At 36.6% G+C, this 12,780-nt stretch overlaps 1 protein-coding gene across 1 annotated transcript; it reads left to right on the forward strand.

Annotated features, from left to right (window-relative positions):
- The first annotated feature begins 4,556 nt into the window (after nt 1-4,556).
- On the forward strand, nt 4,557-5,480 carry LOC131908211 (olfactory receptor 5M5-like). Its single transcript, XM_059259259.1, has one exon. It carries the CDS (start codon nt 4,557-4,559, stop codon nt 5,478-5,480), a length of 924 nt encoding a protein of 307 aa, XP_059115242.1.
- Nucleotides 5,481-12,780: the final 7,300 nt, after the last annotated feature.

Raw genomic sequence — 12,780 nt, forward strand, 5'->3', positions numbered from 1 at the left:
TGTGACATGTCCCCATCCTTTGCCTATTTTAATATTAAAATGTTCATACTTTTCCTATTCATTTAGCATTATTAATAATTAAACCATTTCTTCTTATACCTATATATGTAAATACTATTATATACAAAGGCATAGCTTTCCATTCTCTAATTTTCATATTGTTGAAATGTTAGCATGTTTTATTTTAAGATTTTACTTTTTGAGATTATTTACTTTTTATTTTATGTAAATGAGTGTTTTCTCTGCATTGATTTTGTGTACCAGGTGTGTGTACTTCCTGTGCATGCCAGAAAAGAATGAAGAATGCCCTGGAACTGGAGTTAACATGTGGTTGTTGGCTGCCATGCGGGTGAAAGGAATCAAATTCAGATCTTCAGGAAGAGTATATCAGTGCATCAACTGCTGAGTCATCTTTCCAGCACAACATGTTGCAACTTTTTTAAAATTTGAAACAAACTATTTACAGCTTACTCACAGACAAAAATATGATATGAAATGTCTCCTCGTAAATTTAAGTCATTTCTATCAGATTTACACATGATGTCACAGTCGTTTCTAGTATTTGAAATAGAAGTTCTCCCAGGTTGGCTCTGTATCTGTCCTAATTTCCTACAGTAAATACTTGAAAGTTTCTAGACTTCTGTATAATTGCTCAGTAGCTAGTTGTTTATATGTTCATAGGTTAATATAACATAGTTAACATAGCACACACAGTTTTTATAAAAAAGGTTTCCAACTTCACAGAAGGAAATTGGTTATTTCTCTTTTGAAATTGTATTTTCACTCACAGGGTTAGACTTCTACACACTAATTTATTTAGGTGCACTCTTCACTCATATAGTCCTTGTCCATATACCATCTATTCACAGCATATGCATCTGTTCTGTTCTGAAGGAACAATTGTGTATTTCTGCTTCCCTGTTGATATGAAATCCTGCTGATATACTTCATGCAATTATAAATACGTATCTCTGAAAAGGTGCTACTGCTTTGAGTGTTTATATATGAACATCTCTACAGTTTTCGTTTGTTGTCAATGTTTTGCCAAACTGTACACTGCCAATAACACATGGTTCCTCTATCTTGCATTCCTGCCTATGCAAAGGATTATAGGACTTGATATTGGGCATTCAACCTTTGTCTTGTTGTACCTAGGTTATGTCCATACAGAGGGCAGAAGAGAAATTCATTCCTAAGCAACCTGGTCAAACTCAAATTTGCCTGCCATATTGCCAGTAATTATAGTATTTGACTCTCATATGACTCTCAATTGAGCAATTGAATCAGGACCCAGATGGAGGGTGATTCATTTGTCCTTCTAACCTCAAACATTGACACATCAGAAATACTTCAAACATTTAACAAAACAGAAAATAGCTATTGTGACTAATTTTATCCTGCTGTATGTAATATGTATTAAGTACGTAGCATGTGTTACTCTGGCCTAGATTGCAGAATGGCACTAAAGCCAGGTTCTGCTCTATTGTCTAAGCTTAGGATCTAATCATGAATGAGAACAAAGGTGACCTTAAAAACTGAATTTAATGAAAATGAAGCAGGCTTACGGCAGAAAAAATCCCCCACTTGGAGGCCCCAGGATCAGGGACAGTGATGCTGCCTCCAGAGCCATTGAGAGCTTGAGACGGAAAGAACATCTTATACTGCAAGAAACACTCAGGGAGGAGTTCTCTGTGCATGGACAAGGAAACCTTAGCATGCTCATGTTAAGATAAGAAGGGGATGAGAAGGACACAGAGCTACTTTTCTTATCCTGCTTCTGATGTTTCCCTGATTCCTCCTATTGATCAAAGTCAGCTCTAATCAAACACAAACTTAATTACTTGTGAAGTTGATAATGCCAGGTTGGGAAAATAATTAGAAATATCAGCTAAAAGAGAATACACCTAGAACAACAAGGGAGTCTTCTCATCAGATTGGCTGTATCTGAGAATACACAGGTAGTAATAGTTATTTCTATTAAAAAAATAAGCCAGATGAGAGGCTCAGAATCAGTAAACAGCCAGTTCAAAGTCAGTTAATTGAGCTTTCACCACTCTTTGGCCCCTGAAATATACAGCCAAATATTTCAAAATATGTTATATTTTAAAAATATGCTATTAAATATTTGTTTTATTTACTTCTTAATATTGACTTTAATTAACATATATAGGTCAGATGTTGTAGTGCATGCCTTCATCCCAGCACTCTAAGAAGAGGCAGGCAGAAATGAGTCTGTAGGACAGTCTGGTCTGCACAGGGAACTTCAGGTTAGCCAGAGCTATATAGTCAGGACTCTATATCAAAAGCAAATTATAAAAATAAGCAAATTTCCACTCATCCCTTTTCTCCTTTCAACCCCTTCTCTGCCCTATTATTCCTTTTCAAATTAATGCCCTCCCTTTTCCTTAACTATTACTATTATAAGTGCATACATAAACATAAATATACAAATGCAACCTACTGAGTTGATTCAGTGTTGCTTGTATGTATATGATTTCAGGACTGGCCATTTATTATTGGTTAAACAAATAGGGGGCTCATCCCTGGGCCCTTTATCAGCAGTCATTAGTATATATATATATACTTGATATATATATATATATATATAATTTTATATATATATATATATATAATTAAAAATAAAGATATTTAGCACAAGCTAAAATAAGTAAAGAGACCTTTGGTTCACTGTTCTTGGAAGATCTGAATCTCTGATGACTGTGTGGAATGGGTAAAACTGCTCTCAATGGATTTAGGCTTTTAGAACAGGAAGCTAGGGGTTATTCATAATCTAAACAATTTATTCCAAACAATAATTGAGCCACAGGGAATTGGATCTATGAGAGTTTGCTCTTATAAACGATTCAGCTTCTTCACATCGGTGCTGTCATTGCAAAGTGACTCTGCTTTCACAGGAGGAATAATCATCCTTTCTTAATTTTAGAATCTAGAGGTATGTATTTTAGTAGATAAAATAAGTTGACCTGAATTCTACTTTAATGGCTTAGCAATATCACCATTGAAGGTCTTCTCTGTTTCTCAGAGTAAGTATTCATTTACCAATATGACTTTTCTTTGGTATCTTATTACCCTATCCAATAAAACTTAAGTCCTAATTTGTAGAATAGCAAAATGCAATGCACAAGAAGCCCTTATGGAGTGCATAAATAACTTCTTTCTGTCAGTGGTATTGTGCTTATCATGGAAGAGCCAGGTTACAATCCTGATACATGTGGACCTTTGTTATCAAAGGAGAATGGAAATGTTCCATGATATGATATCTGTGAGCTCTTTATTTCTATGGTAATGCCTGCAGTATTGTCACAGGTAGATTCATAACATGATTATTACTTCAGCATGCTATAAAAGAATATAGAATTTATGCTTTTAGAAACCTGTATAGAATTCATGTTTTAGCACTATTGAAATTTTCTACAAGTGTTAGGCTGAGTTAAAGGTATAGCAAATCATTATGGTCTGAAGATTTGTTTCTCAGTATTTTTTCATTATCTCCTGCCATCCTAGCAGGACATTTTTAATGCCCCTCATGAGTATGCGACACCACCAATGTATGCACATGTACATCCATGTACACAGGCATATGTATAGAATTTAATTCCCTCATATACCATATGTGTTTATATATTAATATTTTGTGTATGTAAATATTTAATATTGACTAGTGCTCTCTCCCTCAATACAATTATTTTTCTTCTTGAGCAAAAAAAAATGCAGATGCTGAGCTTATTTTTAAAAACTAAGAGTTTTGTTGGTATGAGAGCATCATGAGGTAGGCTACTTGGGATGAGGAACTTCAGTTGAAAAATGAGGGAACAGCTTACAAGACATCTTGGGTTCAGAAGAGTAATTAGAGAGATCCAATGATTACATGGATATGTGTCATACTCAGTTTAATTTCCCAACTTAATTAGCTAGGGAAAATTAGGTAACTCTCAATCTCTAACACTTTGTGAAACACATCTGAAAGTATATTTGGAGAAAAACAACATTTTAGGCAAAGACCATTTTAGGAGAAAAAAAAATCATGTTCATGGAAAACAGAGTAAACATGGAGAAGACTTGCACACACACACACACACACACACACACACACACACACACACACGGCTCCATATATATTTGGTGAAATTTTAGAACATTAAGCACATATTCCTAAGCCACTTTAATTTGTTTTAGATTTATTTATTTTACGTATGTAGTATTTTGTCTGCATTTATGTATGTGCAGCGTGTGTGTACTTTGTGCCTGCAGAGGGCAGGAGAGGGCACAGTAGTCTCTGGCACTGAAGTTACAGAGGAATGTGAGACACCTCCTTATCATGCTGAGAACTGAACCCAGTCTTCTACAAGAGCAACAAGGGCTGGTAACCTCTGAGCTATATCTCCAGAGCCCTGAGTCATTTTTCTGCCATGTGCATTTACAACTTTGAAGAAGAGGACTCAGTGTTATGCAGAATGATGACATGTTGCATGCATAATAATCATACCCTTAAAATTTCTTCCTCTTTAGAGCTTCTCTGGAGCCAAGATAACAAGATGTTAAAGAAAAACTACACAGTAGTGACTGAGTTCATTTTCCTGGGACTGACAGATCGATCAGAGCTGCAGCCTGTGCTCTTTGTGGTCTTCCTACTCATCTACCTCATCACAGTGATTGGCAATGTGAGCATGATTTTCTTAATCAGAAGTGACACCAAGCTCCACACCCCCATGTACTTCTTCCTCAGCCACCTCTCCTTTGTAGATCTCTGTTACGCCACCACAGTCGCCCCTCAGATGCTGGTTAACTTTTTATCCAAGAGAAAAACCATTTCCTTCATTGGCTGCATTATTCAATTCCACTTTTTTATTGCCCTGGTGATCACAGATTACTATATGCTGGCGGTAATGGCTTATGACCGCTACATGGCCATCTGCAAGCCCTTGTTATATACTAGCAAAATGTCCAAAGGTGTCTGCTTCTCCCTTGTGGCTGCACAGTACATTTATGGCTTTGTAAATGGTCTGATACAGACTATCCTGATGCTTCGTTTGAATTTCTGTGGACCCAATGAGATCAATCACTTCTACTGTGCAGACCCCCCTCTCATGGTCCTTGCTTGCTCAGACACCTATGTGAAGAAAACTGCCATGTTTGTGGTGGCTGGATCCAACCTCACCTGCTCTCTCACCATCATCCTCATCTCCTACATTTTCATCTTTGCAGCCATCCTGCGAATCCGTTCTGCAGAGGGGAGGCGCAAGGCCTTCTCCACTTGTGGGTCTCATCTGACAGCTGTGACCATCTTTTATGGAACATTGTTCTGCATGCACCTGAGGCCCCCTTCAGAGACATCTGTAGAACAAGGGAAAATTGTAGCTGTTTTTTATATCTTTGTAAGTCCTATGTTAAACCCATTCATCTATAGTCTGAGGAACAAAGATGTGAAAAATGCAATAAGGAAACTTATCCAGAAATGATTTTTGAGTAAAGCTGACATACTCACCTGTATGTAAAATGTTCTTATTATCTGACAAAGTACTGTGTGTTTTAATTGAACAGACCTTCTTCTGCCACTGATTATGTTTTATGTTTCTAAATTCACATGTACAATTTACTAGTTTGTATTAATTCATTAGCTGGAGATTACAGTGTAATCTCAGTGATTTTTTTTTTGTAGCGTAGTAATTCAGAAACTGGAGCAGGGCCAGTGCTTATTTTAATTAATAAAGAACATGATTGTATCCATAGCCCTTAAAAAGTGACTCAGAGTTGTAAATTATGTAATTATCCAGTGCTCTGACTTGTAGTTTTTGCAATTTTTTTTCAATCCATAGAAAGAAAAAGTTTCATTTGCTTATTTTTAATACAAATTATATGGCAATAAAAGTTTGTTTTGGATATATAACTAATATCATTTCTTTAAAATGTGTCTTTCAGCTGATATTACTGAACCAATGACACCACTGCACATGGAAAGTTTGTTCGAAAGGCATAGTTTTTGATGGCTGTACTTTGAGTCTTTTATTGTTATGGATGACCCTCAAATTGTAACCTCTCCTCCATTCCTTCATTAGAGTTATAGAAGGTGTTTGTGCCTGTGGATCCTGGCAGCTCTAACAAGCCAGGGTTGGAGACTCATCCTCAGCAGCCCACTTAAAAGCACAAGTAACATTGAGAAGCAGAGAAAACAAACACAAACAAAAGCAGAAAGCATTTATTCAATAAGGTCATATTAAGAAGAAGAGTAAAGGAGTCCAGTGACACTCCAAGTCTATCTTTGTGATCATGAGTATTAAATTTAAATACAATGCAGGAATTATATATTTATGAAGTCTTGGTCAAGGTACTATGTGGTCTTGTCAATTTTCAATGCCTCAGCTCTAGTCTCTTTTGCAAAATGAACTGACAAGTTGTCAATCAATTCTAGGGGTGCAAGCTCCCCCTTTGCTTCACACCAGATTCTTGGGCTTTTCCTTTACCCAATCTGAGATTCCTAGAGAGTTTTCCACTAGGGGTAGTGGGTGATTATTCATTGTTTCAGTAGTGTGATAGCAAAGAGAGGAACAGAATTGTCTCTTTAGAACATCCTCATTCCTGCTGAGGACAGTTACACAGCTCTTGCCTGTTCTCTATGAATAGCTGCCTTAGATATTTTAACCTTATCAGTTCATGGTATTCCTAAGTACCTGCACAATTCTGACCTCATGGTCACAGACAGTTTAACCTACTCATTGCTTGTTCCAGTTTCTTTTGTGATAAAGCCTATTTCACTGTTTTGTCTGCTTATCAAATATTGTATTTATATATTCTTAAATTTATTTTAGATTTTTTACCTTAAAGTATTACCATTTTCTTACTACATAGTTATACACATGCATATTCTCCATTTTAACTGTTTTTATTGCCATATGTTTTGAAATGCTTTTTATTTTTACATATTATCAAATAACATTTATTTTATTCGTTCACTGTTTGGTCTTCAGGAGTTATATTGCTTCCTAAATGCAATGCATTTGGTATTATATGTATTTTAAAATTAATTTTAGGAATTTATCGTTTAGTTGTTTAGAAGGCCAATTTTTAACATTAACCAAAAAGGAAATGAGGTAATGAGCCCTTTGTTATCACTCCCCAATCTTTATGCGATGTTGGCACTGATTTAATACATTTTGATATTAAAAGTTGAGCTTTCTCAGTAAATGCTTCTTGTAATTTAGTGTATCTTATCAATATGTAGAGTTACCTTAGTCATTAGGTGTTTGTGTATCTATGGAATTACACAGTGTGATTTGGCTAGACAAATCTTGATGGAGATAAAATAATTCTGTGTCCCTGCAAACTGTTTCATTTTTAACTAACATTGTTAAGCATATCCATATCGATTCATATAACATCACTTTTCATTAATATTGTCTGTGACAGTGCAAGACATGATACATGTACCCAATTCGACTCTTAAAGTATCATTGCATATTTCCACATTCTTGACAATATGAAAACCAAGTGTTAAATTGAATTATGTGAGTCTAAATATGTCCCAGTGATAGAGTTTCTTTCAGGTGAGTGCAAACTTTGCATCATAGGATGCATTCACATTTAAATTCATGGTTCTCCTTCAAATGCTTCACTATCAGAATACCAAGAATGTGCAAATGTTCTTCTACCACATTCTTAAACATTCTCCAGTGGGGAGGATTCAATCTACATTCTCATTTCTTTAGATTATTATTACAAATGAAATTACATACTTTTTAATATTTTGCTCTTTGCGCACTTTTTAGACAGTTGTTTTATCATTTTTACTTCATTTGTAAAAGCTTTTCAATATACTGTGATGGTACTGATGTTTTGATGTCATGTCTACAAACTCTTCACAGCTTACATTTCAGTTTTTCACATGTTGTGCTTTATTTGTGAAACATATTCATTTAAACATAGTTCGGTCTCATTGTTCTGTTTAGCTGTACTCTTATGTGCTGATTAAATTATGTCTGAAGGGTTCATAAAAGCCTCTGGTGGCCTGAGAAGCTCTGGACAGGAAAGGTGACCTGACTGATGACACCTGTGGAAGCATCTGATGAGGAGGTACACATACCAAACCCATTGGTATCTACCACTTTCAGGGGACCTGACCAGATGGACTCTGCCACCCCCAAACTTCTGGCTTTTCTGTCCCATAAAACCTCAAGACCCCCATTCCATGTGTGCGTAGTCTCCACTCTATGGAGAGACTGTGACCCTTCAGTTGTACTGATTAAAGAACAATTCTGCTTCTGGAGATGCCTGTCTGTTTTCTTTTGTTTCCAAATTACCTCCATCAATCCCATTCTAAAAATTTTCTCTTTTGAAGATATACATGTATGTCTTTAGGACTTTATACCTCCCCCTATTACAGTATATACACAACAGAATATGGTTCCAATATTTAACAAAACTATCGTTTTCTAGTTCTGCATTACTTACATTTAATTTTGAATTTTTTTTGAGATGATAGTATAATTATAACATTTCTTCTTTCCTTTTCCTCCTTTCGAGCTCTCCTATATATCCTTCCTTGCTCTCTTAAAAATGACTTCTTTTTCATTGTATTACACGCATATATATGTATATATACGTACACACACACACACACACACACACACACACACACACACACACATATATATATATATATATATATATATATATATATATATATATTCCTAAATGTAACCTGCTCAGTCTTTATAATGTTACTTGTGTATATGTTTTCAGGGCTGACCATTTGGTGTTAGATAAACAGTTGGTATACTCTTCTCTGGGGAAGACTATTTCTCTTATTCTTAGCATTCCTTAGTTGCCTATAGTTCTTCGCCTATAAGGTTGAGGCCTTTTTGGCTTTTCCTTGTCTACTTTGGCTTGCCTATTGGTTTTATCTTTGTGGAAAGCAGGCAGATGATTTCAAAAGCTAGAAGATCTAGGACTTTGCTGTAAGACTGTCTCCTAGTAATCTCAGATGTTATACCAATTTACTTTCACCAACATGACTGTCTAAACAGCTGTGTTAAAAACCTTTAATTCCTCACGTTTCCATGAATGAGCCAGTTTGCATATAAGATCTTTATTGTAGTATCAATATTGTAGTTTCAGTATTGTGACAATCTTTTGACTACTAAAAGTCATCTTAACAAAAACAGATTTTACAACTGCTATCTAGAATCTCACATGAGATTTTTAAAAATTGTTTATGGGAGAAAAGAAAACATCTTTAAAATGTATTGAAGCATCTCTGTTTTCTTTAGTGCTGATACCCATTGTTTCTTCAATAGATCCATCAAACATCATTTATACAGCAGTGGTGCTAACAAAATTAGAAGAACAATTGAATTGAAGCCTACATTGAGTCCACACATCTACTTTGGTAGCCACCATTACAGAATTCCCTGAATATGGAAGGGTAGGCAATCCTCATATTTGCTGAGTGCCTCAGTCATGCTCTCTTTCCTAGCCAACCAGGATGAGTTCCAAACCCAGAAGATATGTATGCTTCACACAGGTGTTAGGGTTTACTGCAAAAAAGACAAAGAAGGTAATGGATACAGTAAGATGTAATTGGATTACACTTCTCAGTGGAAATAACATTTGAGCTTGGCCTGGCGCCTGGCCTTGGATCTCTGTATCTGCTTCCATCAGTTACTGGATAAAGGCTGTATGATGACAGTTAGGGTATACACTAATCCGATTACCAGAGTAGGCCAGTTCAGCCACCCTCTTGACTATTGCTAGTAATCTAAGGTGGGGTCATTTTGTGGATTCCTGGGAACTTCCCTAGCACCCTGTTTCTCCCTGTTCCCATGATGTCTTCATTTATCATGGTTATGTCTTTCCTTACTCTCCCACTCTGTCCCTGTTCAGCTCAAACCTCCCATTCCCTTATGTTGTCATCCCTCATCCCTTGCCCTCCATTACCCCCCTTCACCCCCAGTTTGCTCATGTGTATCTCATCTATTTCTCCTTCGCTGGGCAATGTATGCATTCCTCTTAGGGTCTTCCTTGTTAGCTAGCTTCTCTGGAGTTATGGGTTGCAGTCTGGTTATCCTAGTATCTACTTATGAGTGAGTACATATCATGTTTGTCCTTCTGAGTCTGGATTACCTCACTCAAGATATTTTCTAGTTTCATCCTTTTGCCTTCAAATGTCATGATATCATTGCTTTTTACTGCTGAATAGTACTCCATTGTGAGTATGCACCATTTTATCCATTACATTTTTAATTAATTTACTTATGTGCATGAGGGGGGTATATATAGGCATGTACATGCCATGGGGTGTTAGTTGCAATCAGAGGACAAGTTTGAGAAAACTGTTCTCTCCTTGTAGCACAAATTGCTAGATGGTCTTAATAAAAATCCCAGAGCCAGATATTGGGTGAAAGCTGAAAGATCGAAGGGATAGAACAAGCTCATCACAAGGTCTTACAACTAGGAAATCCTCAGCCTAAGAGAACTACTTCCTGTATACTCATGCCTATCTACCTTTCTGTGCCTTGCCATCTTACTTCCTCTCTCTGCCCAACTACATCACTTCCTCTTTCTGCCCAGCTCTATCACTTCCTGTCTGTCTGTACAGATCTCCAGACCTCTATGGTTAACTAGTGCTGGGATTAAAGGCATGTGCCACCATGCCTGGCTCTTTTCCCAGTGTGGCCTTGAACTCACAGAGATCCGGATGAGTCTCTGCCTCCAGAATGCTAGGATTAAAGGAGTGTGCTACCACTGCCTGACCTCTATGTTTAATATAGTAGCTGGCTTTTTCCTCTGATCATCAGGTGAGCTTTATTTCTTAGAGCACAAAGAAAATATCACCACATCCCCTTCCACTGTGTGAGTCCCAGGGATCAGAATCACATAATCAGGATTAAAGGCAAGTGCTTGAACTACTGAGCATCTCACATATCATACACTATTGATATCTATTATTTTAATTATTTTTTCTATTTTCTAGAATTTTAATTTAAATTGAATGCTCTTTTTTGTTGCTTACTTGGAATCATCAAATCATAGGATTTCATAATTTCTTAGGGAATGATAGCAATGACTAAGTTCACCTCATTTACTTTTAGCATATTAAAAAAGGCAATCAAAGCAAAATATGTCCTCAGCAGAGCTCAGAAAAAAGATACTCTAAATATGAAAGGATAGAAATTATGATGACTGAAGTGGTTAATTACTTTCTGGATCCCAAAATGCTCCTATTAAAGCCAAGAAAGTGTTCCCCAGTGTGAAGCTAATCTTCCTTTACCTCAGTCCCTCCAGAGATTGGCTTAGGGTGGCACACTTCCCTCATGTAAGTATAAATAGGGTATATTTTAGAGTTTATAGCAGTGTCCAGAAACCTCTACTGAGACTGAGCACAGAGGTGCATGGCAGAGCCAGAAGTAAGTCTTGTGTTTTTATTCCCTCTGTTTAGTCAAGTGAAAGTAACTGGTCTCTAATCAGGCCAAGAAATTATGTTTATTAACTTTAATTCCTTGACAGTCAGGATTTTCTTTAATTAGCTAATCAGTGGGAAACAGAAATCTTGGTATTTACTGTGATTAAGAGCACACCCAAAGAAGTCTAGAAAGGAGACCAGCTCTGAGCAGTATAAACTGTGTTTCTAACAGCAGTTATTATGTGCTGACTATTGAGATTATAGCTCACCTTAACAATAATTGTTCAAGAGGAGTTAGTTATGTTTCTTTTGTTCACTTGAAGCATATTGTATAACTCTTCTTTTACAAGCATGGAATGACACAATTGTGCTTTTCCCTGGAGATCTCTAAAACTGATTCAACTTTGATGCATTCTCTTCTAAAAGCATATTCAGGCCACTCTGCTGCTTTCATGGCAGATTTTGAAGTTCAGTATATTCACTGACAGTAAGGGTCAGTCTTTCAGGGGGTAAGTGCTTCTGCCTCCTGGAAACACCCAGACAGCATTTTCTGCATCTGTCTTCATGCAGTCAAAGCTCAAATTCTAACTGGGAGAAGTTAAGATATTCTAAAGAGACATGTGTCTCTCAATCTGACTCTCAGAATATTGAAAAAATGGACCCCAGAGAAATGGAATTTATCCCAAGAATCTCATTCTGGGAGAAGGAAATGTCCCAACCTGAAGGTCACTTGTCTCTAGTAAATTCGTTTACCCAGTTATTACAGCTTACCAGACTACCTCATAGGATGAAACGGAAGCCCAGACAAGGATGGGTCAATGGTGTACAGGGCAACATATTGACCAGGACTGTTCAGATGTGCATGTCCTTGGCCCTCTGTTTAAACTTCAATAATATATCAGGACCCCAAGGAAAACTTAGGGTATTTGTTGTATCTCTTTGTTCTTCTTCTCAAGGTGGCTATAGTGAATAAATGTCCTTTATTTGCTTGCTACTATTAATTTGACTTCTTAAATTGGCTTACTGAGGGTAAGTGGTTGAACACAGTGTGGTGCAAAGGCTGTGACCCAAAGTATGTTAACACACTAACACTGACAAAGAGAGTCAACAGTATTTCTGCAATTCCTTCCTCTTTCCTAGAAATCTCTTCTTAAAGCATCCTGCTTTAGTCTGACTTTAAACAGGATCTATTTTTGTAAGCTTCTTATTGGAATATTCATTCATTCAGAATCCTATAAATTTCTATTTACTAGAAAGACTGTGAAAGGACATGGATTTTTAAAGAGGTGTTCTTTTTAGTTCTACAGTTCATAATCAGTGTTACTACAGACGAGATAGATATCACTACTTAGGTCAGACCACAG

The sequence above is a fragment of the Peromyscus eremicus genome, chromosome 4 (assembly GCF_949786415.1).
Source record: "Peromyscus eremicus chromosome 4, PerEre_H2_v1, whole genome shotgun sequence".
Classification (NCBI taxonomy): Eukaryota; Metazoa; Chordata; class Mammalia; order Rodentia; family Cricetidae; genus Peromyscus; species Peromyscus eremicus.

Bases quoted from the DNA above. Each gene is read 5' to 3' on its own strand.
- LOC131908211 (XM_059259259.1), top strand. From the start codon at position 4,557: ATGTTAAAGAAAAACTACACAGTAGTGACTGAGTTCATTTTCCTGGGA.